The sequence below is a fragment of the Neolamprologus brichardi genome, chromosome 5, assembly GCF_056152115.1.
Source record: "Neolamprologus brichardi isolate AB-2024 chromosome 5, ASM5615211v1, whole genome shotgun sequence".
Classification (NCBI taxonomy): domain Eukaryota; kingdom Metazoa; phylum Chordata; class Actinopteri; order Cichliformes; family Cichlidae; genus Neolamprologus; species Neolamprologus brichardi.
In genome coordinates, this window is record NC_142108.1 from 13,436,606 (window position 1) to 13,446,237 (window position 9,632).

Consider the following 9,632-nt stretch of genomic DNA (forward strand, 5'->3'; position numbering starts at 1 on the left):
CCTATGTCTTAAATCTTTAAATAGCACTTTCTATATGTTGACAACACACTTCTAAGAATGATACTTTCTAAGCTATGATGCTTTTTGTCAATTTTCAACTAATAAATCATTAAGTTGACTTTGGCAACGTTGGTGTAAGACAGATTTTAATGGATTGTCAAAATGACCCCCTCTACACCCGACAAAGTGTTCTCAGAATTCATTCAAAACTTTCTGAGCTATTGTGTTTACTGGCAGAATGACACATACACAAAGCAGACACCTACTCCAGAGCAGAGCATGAGAGAAAACCAGTTCTTGGAAGCACGTTATAAAATCTATCCAGAGATTAGACAAGAGCATTTCAAAGTATTGTAGAGAGGCTTTGAGGTAACAGTTTTTTAAATTTTAATATTTATCTATTATTTTTTTTTATAAAGATCTGTATTTATTTAAAGTGTACACATTTAGGGACTTGTTGCAACATTTTCTAGATCCTGCATGATTTCCTCCTTATGGGAGACAAAGTAATCTCATCCTACTGACTGATGATGTTTAGTTTGTGGCTGGAAACAAACTTCCAGTTGTGCATTTGAGAAAATATTGAATATTGATATAAACATTTTAATAAAGTATAAATGATTACCCACACAACTGTGCTTATTAAAGAGGGGAACAGTACAATACATCTGAGTAAAAGCAGATTAGAGGTGATCACTTGCCGGTAAATCTCAGTGTATTCTCCATAATGTTCTTAACTCCATGCTAATTAGTGATTTGTGTCTGTTACTAAAGCAGCGTCTTACATAAAAACATGATGTCATTTGTTTACCCAACCTGTTTGCTAAAAATAAGAAAACAAAGAAAAGCTAATTCCAACTGTACCCTACTGTACTTTTACACGCCCGCAGACAAAGATGTCACCAGACTGATGGACCCACATTAATGCAATTGATTGGTAGTTTTTTGATGGGTATAATATTTCTGAATTTTCCAATAAATCTGTAAATATGTGTTTTTTAAAAATACATTTTTCTGTCATATCAACATTGCCGCACTGTTCTCTTTGTATTTTTTATACCTCAAAATGGATTAAAAATAATAATGTAATATCATCTGTAGCTCAGACATGTAAATCCCTCTGCTTGCTTTGCACTATTATGAGTAATTGACCCTGAATACTGTTCAGAACAATTGTCCACCCCCGTTAAGCAACAGCAGTGGCACACTCTGGTGGGATCTGAGTGTTTTGGGCCTACCTGGACGTTGCTAGAACGACCTCTTTAGGGCTGGGACAGGGGTGGTGTGGGATCAGGGTTAGAGGGAGATTAACTACATGGCAGCCTATAAAGCTCCAGTGTAATCCGCACACTGCAGACAAAATCAGAGCAACAACTACTGCGCAAACAACCTTTTTTTTCCCCACTCACAACAGCTTTTGGAGCCACAGAAGCGACATCGAACGAAAGAAGAAGCCTGGGAACTGTACATATTTGGGATTTAACAGCTTCATATCATTAAACAAACAAACCCATTTCACCAAGGATTTCAGAAGAGTGTTCCTTCATCAGAACCATAAAGGCGAAAAAAGGGAAAAAACATGAAAAAGGGGAAGGTATGTTTTCATCTTTCCTGACTTAAAATAAGGCTGTGACAAAATGCCTTCATTAAAGTGACAGATTTGTTTACATATGAGACGTGTTATAGTGAAAGATTGTTAGAATTATTCATTCTTTTTAGAGGTATGCTCTAAAAAAGCTTACAAACTCGATCAAAATCCAACATAATCAGAGAAACAGTTTAAAGGTTTTATGTCTATGAACATACATACATACATACAGTTTATGTATATAATCCTTTTTGTTAATCAAACATGGGGCTTTTATAGTCAGATCTGCAATGAAAAGTATCTCCTGTACTATTTAGTTTTTTATTTAAATGTGCATATAAAGCAAAAAGGGTGTAGAATAGCTGGCACATGTGTCTAACACTGTACTGTGGCTGTAAACGCAGTTATTGTTCCTTCATATACTAATTATGATTGCGTACCAGCAGGTGAGCAATGACAATGAGCCTCCCAGCTATCAAGAGGCAACAGCAGGTGAGTAAAGTATCCTGCTGGTTACAGATATGTGAGAACTGGCTGTTCTCTAGTTTAGACCTGTAGTAGTCAAACCTGCGTGGTAACAGGTGAAACAATGTGAATGAAAAATAATGTTAGTTTTTTGTTTAGCTTCATTTTAAATGCAAATAATAATCTTTTCATGACATTGCACTTAGTTATTAAAAATGATGTAGGTAATCAGAGCAATGCTACAATGTGATGTCATAAAGTTCAGCTTTGAAACGCCTCCACCCTGCCTCTTTTTTTCAGGCTATGCTGAGATGGAGGCCCAGTTCGCCTGGGATGATAAGACCATCCGGCGGACTTTCATCAGGAAGGTACTGGAAGCAAAATAAACCCCAAACAAAACCCCATGAAAACATAAATGAATAAAAGGAAATGCCACATCGCTCTGACACAGCGTTTGTCCACCTGCAGGTCTACGCCATTCTTATGGTTCAGCTGTTTGTGACCGTGGGCGTTGTTGGTCTCTTCACATTTTGGTAAGTATGTCTGTATTTATTCTGCTCAACTTTACTGTCATTTTCTAAAAAAATCTTTTTCTACTTTATTCTATGAAGCACCAGTTTACTTTCTTTTTGGTTGCTGCTTTGATTTCAGTGAACCGGTGAGGTTTTTTATTCAGACTCATCCTGGCTTGTACTCGGCATCCTAGTAAGTAAAAAGACAAAACAAAAACAAAAACAACACAGATGAAAACTCATATTACACTCACATAAATTTCATGTACATTTTGAAATTGTCTCTGATCTTTTTTTCTTTCAGTCTCATGTTTTTTTCCACCTACATTGCACTGTCCTGCTGTGGAGACCTGAGGTAAATGGTCTTTGTAGAAATAAACAGCACAAAATGTCATTGTTACGCTGATGACCTGCAGCTTTATGTTCCTTTAACCATTGGAAATTGTGCTGAAGTCTCTAAACTAGAATGTTGTTTATCTGCAATTAAGGGCTGGTTATCGGATAATTTCTTGCTCCTAAATACGGATAAGACTGAGTTGATGGTCATTGGGCCACACAGATTTCAGCACTTGTCCCAAAATTTCATCTTGAAAATTGATGACAGTGCCATAAATTGCAGGAACAAGGTAAAAAATTTGGGTGTGTGGTTCGACATGGTGCTCTCCTTTGAATCTCGTATAAAAGAGATAACAAAGACCGCCTTTTATTATTTGAGGAACATTGCCAGAATCAGACAAGTTTTGTCAAGCGACACTGCAGAGGTTCTTGTCCATGCATTTGTGTCTTCCCGTATTGATTATTGCAATGCAATATGCTCTTCTTTCTGGCCTACCAAAGAAAAGTTTCAGAGGTCTACAGATGGTGCAAAATGCAGCTGCTCGCATTTTAACAAGAACTGGGAAATTTGAGCACATTACCCCTGTTCTGAGATCTCTTCATTGGCTACCTTGTCAGGTTCGAGCAGATTTTAAGGTCCTGCTGCTCACCTACAAGGCTTTAAACGGATTGGCACCTACATACCTCTCCGACCTTTTACATCTTTATGTTCCATCTCGTGCTCTACGATCTCAGGACTCTGGCCTTCTAAAGGTTCCTAGAGCCAGAAAAAAGACAATTGGAGAGCGTGCTTTTTCTTTTCATGCCCCGTTTCTGTGGAACAAGCTCCCTCAAGATATTCGGCAGGCATGCTCTGTGGAGGTTTTTAAAACTAAGTTGAAGACACATTTGTTCCCCTTATCCTACATGTCTTAATTCTATGGCTTTTAGTTTTTACATTTTTATTGTTTTTAACTTGTATTGTGTCTCTTACCTGTATTGCTATGTATCACTTTTATTTTATTTATCCCTTTAGTTGTACAGCACTTTGTTTGAAAGCGCTTTATAAATAAAGTTATTATTATTATTATTAAAAATTCAAGAAACAACTGAAAAGATGCTCTTTTGCAAAAAACTCTGTAAAATGTGTCTCTGTGTGCATAAATAACAAATCTACTGTCTTTTCTGTCGAAACAGGAGGCAGTTTCCTTGGAATATAATTCTTTTAGTTCTCTTTGTGAGTAACATGCAGTGTAAAATACAAACCTTATACAATAATAAAGCTTGCCGTCACCCAGCCTCTATCCTAATAAGCTATTTTTATCAACTTTTCCCTACAGACTCTGAGCATGGCCTTCATGATGGGATTTCTGTCAAGGTAAATACACCTGTGGATGTAAGAACCATCCGTGTCTTTTCAAGCTGAAAGAGAAAATGTATATGTTTGTGCTTCCTCCAGCTTTTACAACACCAAGTCGGTGGTGCTGTGCCTGGGAATCACAGCTCTGGTGTGTCTTTCTGTCACCATCTTCAGCTTCCAGAGCAAGGTGCGAACTGCTTCAAACTAGAACTTCAAACTGCTTTGAACAAAACAAAACACAATAAAAGACACATCTTCTTCCTCTCTTGCAGATTGATGTCACCTCTTGTCAGGGAGTCCTGTTTTCTTTGTGTATGGTCATGCTCATCTGTGCCATCGCCATCTCCGTTGTCGTCCCTTTTGGATACGTGAGTTTAAACACGTACATCCTTCCAGAAGGAAACCAAATGAGCTGCAATTAATGAGTTAAACAAAAGTAGTTGGGTTAATGCGTCAGGTACTGCATTAATGGAAGAAGGATTAGCCTCAGATAATCTTGCACTGTGCTGTCTTGCTTAAATTAGCATCCCTGCTAGCCTTCTTAAAAGTGTTTTGTAATGCATTTTACCTCACAGGTACCTTGGTTACATGCCACCTATGCTGTAATAGGAGCCATCCTCTTTACTCTGGTGAGAATCACACAGCCTACCCCCCGTCTTAGTTTCCAGCTAAGTTTTCAAATGATTACCTCGTGCTCACCTGCTCTGCTTGTTTTCTCCATTTGTGCCTTTCTCTGCCACAGTTCTTGGCGTTCGACACTCAGATGCTCTTAGGAAACAAGCGCTACGCCATCAGTCCAGAGGAATACATCTTTGCCACGCTCAGCCTCTACCTGGACATTATCTACCTCTTCAGCTTCCTGTTACAGCTCACGGGAGAAGGCCGGGAGTGAAGCCTGTTTTACACGTTTCTCCTGCATACTAAAGATGTTTCTCAGCTGAACTATTTGAACACTTGACTTGGATTTACCTCTTGACAGAACGACATGACTTCAAAGCTCATTGCAGCAACCTGTTTGCTCTTTCTTTAAGCGATGTGTTATCGATCTAACCTTTGTTTAACCTTTAAGTCTCTTCAGTTCATAATCTTCTTATCAAGAGAGACCCTGAAATCCCATAGACTACACCGTCCAACTACTGCTAGGTGTTACCTTGGGAATCTATAAGTGTGTGTGTGTTCTGAATGCCATTTTGGACTCTTAAGTGGATAAAAGCAGGTACAAACAGAGTTTGATGCATCACTCTGTTTATTCAGTCTTGAGCCAATAATGGGGTTGAGTTTGTTTTAATCATTTGTTTCACATCCAATATGTAGATGCACTTTTATACTTGTTTTTATTTTTATTCATTTCATTATATATGACAGGTTTAGTGTATTATCAGTATGTACTGTATGTGTGTAAGCTCAGACTGGGCATTGGTATTTTGGAGGCAGCAGCTACTGTATGAGTCAACAGACTTTAAGATGTAAAGAAAGCAAACAGCAACCACAAAGGGAAAATGTATTTAGAGTAAGTCAGAGTAAGAGAGTACATTTGGCTGTTAGAGATCTGTTTACACTGGTGTTGAGAATTTACCGTGGCCTTTCAGCTGTTATAGAAAATAGTTTTAGATTAATAAGTTAATAATGGAAAAGCTGGAAACTGTGTGTAATGAATAAAAAACATTAGACATTTCTTTGCAAAGAACACGGGCTATGGACTTGTAAGTGGCAATGTAATTAAAGTAACACATGAAACCTATCAAAAGTATTAATTTTAATGTTACAGAATTAAACAATAACAACATTTCTTTGTATTGTATGTTTCTACAGAGCAGACTACACAATCCTTGTGGGGTTTGGAGTTGTGTGTACACTGACCAGTATTAGATACACCAAGCTAATGGCACAGATTCAACAAGGTGGAGGAAACATTCCTCTATGAACTATTTTAGTTCATACTGGCATCAATGGTCTCTGATCAGTGGTTGTTCATCACTGGTCATAACATGCATATTAATGATCAAGAAACTGACCTTACAGCCCATTTTTCGTCAGTGGTGCTAGTTTCAGTCATTGTGTAAAGGTTGGGGAAACCTGCAGTCAGCTGAGCCTGAAGAAGTCACTTGGACTGAGTGATGTGGTGACTATTGAGGCCATCTGAGTACAGTGAACTTTTTGTCATTTGAGATGATCTGTGCTTCGTGGCATACTGCACTAACCCTCTTGGATCAGCCATCAAGATTGGCACACTGCTCATAAAGAGATGGAAATGGAAATTGCTATCCAATTAAATCAACTTTCTTTTTCATGTGTCAGAACATCAGCAGGTTGACTTGACCATATCTACGTTCCTAAATGCACTGAGTTGTTGCCATGTTATTGGTTAAGTACTTATTTAAGCAGGTGGACTTTAGCTTCCTGCAAAACCTAATTCAATTTAAAGATTAAGAAAATAAGACTAATGATACTGCAAGATCAGCTGTCCATAATATGTAATATACACCCCTAATTTAGCAATAATTAAACAGCCAATAATAAATCTCTCACAAAAACATTGAAACAAGACTTTTATTAAAAAAGAAAACTGACATATTCAAATTCAAAGAGAAAACCAAGAAAGAAGTAAAATCTCAATCAATTAAAAAACAAACAACAACAACAAAAGAAAAACAAAAACACAAGTTACAGACAATTTAGCAACTCTGGCACAGGAAGACAAAAGTAGCCAAATGGCATTTGCAAAATAACCAAATATCAAAACCTCTTTCCTCTAACAAAACTGTACAAAATGAGTTCTTGTATAAATAAGAAAACTATTCACAAACAGATAGTGAAATGCGCCAATCTGAATTTTCAAAAAGCTTGTGATCCACACAATACAGTTTATACAGTGTTGAGCTGTGTTTGTGGATCAAAAATGTTACTTTAAGACAGCATTTCTTGCTAAAATGATTTAATATTTATCTAGTTAAACTGCTCACTACTGCAACATATAGGAAACTGTAGTATTACACAACAGTATGACTCAGTTGTTTAAAAAGAAAAAAATTGCGACACTGGTATTAACCAAACTGAAATAAAATGAAACATTTTGAAAATCCAGATGTGACGTTATTAAACCAGCTGTTTGGAAATCCTGTTTTAGCAGCAAAATGTTTTGAAACTATGAAATAAGCTGTCAAATTGACATTAGGATGGATACAAATAGCATTTACAAATCTATGCGGACTAAAAATGCAAGTGCAATGAGTATTTTTTTTTTATTTCAAATATTGTGTACTTTCCATGTAGTCTTAGTATTCCTATATTTGTTATGTCATGTAAAAGGCCAGTTCCTTTAGTTTCCTGTCCTATCATCTCTGCTTTAAAAAAAATAAATAAACACTGCATTGTAACAAGTGGTCATTTCATAGTTTCAAAATCTTGTTTTGTATTAAAAGTGATGGCTAATATATGGAATAGCATTTCTCAGAACATTTTCCTTCATGGTGCGCTGAATCTGAAAACTTGCAAGTCACTGTGTTTTCTGGACAGGTTATAATTCATAATAAAAAAAATTAAAAATCACAAAAACACACATGAAGAAAGGGAAAAAATGGTGAAAGAAGTGCAAGGAAAGACAGGCTATTTACAAAATCTGCTTGTGTCTGAAAATGTTCGTGTTTGCACCAATCGTAAAATCTGTGCTCCGTTTTTCTTAATGTCCGTTGAGTCAAGAGCCCGACCGATATAGGATTCTAAGACCCATACTAGTACCGATAGCTGGTGATTCAAATATCGGCGGATACTTTTTTTTTCTTTCAACATAAATTTTTTGGTTTGTAGATTTGTTTTTGTGTCCTTACTAAGACAATATGACAATGCTATCTAAAAATAATGTTTTCTTATCACGAGTTGTGGATTACTTGTTTATGCTGCTCGGATCAGACGGTTGTTGTTTTGCAGAATTCCAAACATGTGCCCTCTGGTGGACAAACCATGCAGTGTCAACACATAACATGGTGGAAAGGTGTTTCTCCCATCTCATCCTCGCTTAGCGGGCATTATAAATGTTGACACCGACATATCAGCAATCAGCTAATAATATCGGCAGGCAATATATCGGTCGGGCTGTAGCTGAGTTCAGTAAAGTCTGCTCGCATGCTGTCCTGCACACATTATGTAAGCTGAGGGGAACTAGGGTTAACCAGCTGGATTTGTTCTTTTCAAAAACACTTTCTAAGACAGAGCTGAAAAAGTCCTCAAACTGTAGTCATAATTTGGAATATTGAGTGTGCGTTAACACTCTTATTGCCATCTCTCTCTTTCTTAGAGTCAATAAAAGGCATTTTATACCATTACACAAAACATACGAGCATCTTGGGAGGAGGACAGGAGATTGGAGACAACGGTGGGTGGCTAAAACATCTTTGGTTGCAGAAATGTACAACAGAAAAATTGCAAAAAAACAATGTAAGCCTTGGGGAAGATGTTATCTCGTTCGTCTTTTCACTGGATTCAAACATGAATGGTTAAAGAACAGGAAGAAAAGCTCCTGGTAACCCTACGTCTAACTCAACTGACTCAAAGTTCAAACAACCCTGTTGCCATTTCCACAGTATATACAAACTCATGTCAAATCTATGTGAAACTGGGCAGTTCGTCCAGATGAAAAACATTAAGGCTTAGCTAGAAAGAGTTTTTGCAGACTTTTTTTTTTTATCACTCACAAAGTCATTCAGACTTGCTGTCTCACTAAAGGCTGTAAGAATCATCTTTAATGGCACTTCCATGGTCTAGTGAGCAGTCCTTTGTAAAACCATTATTTCTATTATCTACATATGTACAGTTTTTGATATCCGTATAAATTAAAGTTCAACATGTTTGGATGTACGTGGTGACAGCTTAACTCGGTGTGCTGACTTAAAAAGCTGAAAACAGCCCAGGTTTGTGTGTTTATGAGCTTGTCCGAGCCCGATGCAGCAGCATCAGTAGAAGTGATTTGGATCAGCACTAAGTAAAGTCACTGTTTGGTTCAGCTCTCCATTCTGGAAGGCTTTCTGCTAAAGAGGCCAGACGCAATGTCGGGACAGACGACGCGAGGTTTGGAACGGAAATTCATGTGAAAAGAAAACAACGCGCACAAGAAAACAGCGTCAACAAAACAAACAAAAAAAACACGACTCCATAAAAAGCTAAAAATCTACAGCTAAAATCGAATCTACTTGTAAGATTAACTCATCAAAAAATAAGGCAAATTAGCTCAAAGACTTTCAAGTGAAAGACAAGAGAGAGAGAGAGAAAAAAAAACAGAAGACACTTAACTTTCTACAAACTAAAAAACAAAAATCACTGACAAAGAATCAAACTCAGGTGACAGCAGCATTGAAAAAAAAGACTTACAGCTCCCTTTCCTCTCAAACAAATTATT

At 37.2% G+C, this 9,632-nt stretch overlaps 1 protein-coding gene across 1 annotated transcript; it reads left to right on the forward strand.

Annotated features, from left to right (window-relative positions):
* Positions 1 to 2,016: 2,016 nt before the first annotated feature.
* faim2b (Fas apoptotic inhibitory molecule 2b) lies at positions 2,017 to 5,927 on the forward strand. Its single transcript, XM_006808804.3, has 11 exons — positions 2,017 to 2,080; positions 2,354 to 2,421; positions 2,522 to 2,586; positions 2,705 to 2,758; positions 2,870 to 2,920; positions 4,078 to 4,117; positions 4,221 to 4,258; positions 4,340 to 4,427; positions 4,513 to 4,608; positions 4,816 to 4,869; positions 4,983 to 5,927. The coding sequence occupies exons 1-11, from the start codon at positions 2,017 to 2,019 to the stop codon at positions 5,130 to 5,132; spliced, it is 768 nt and encodes a 255-aa protein (XP_006808867.3). The 3' UTR covers positions 5,133 to 5,927.
* Positions 5,928 to 9,632: the final 3,705 nt, after the last annotated feature.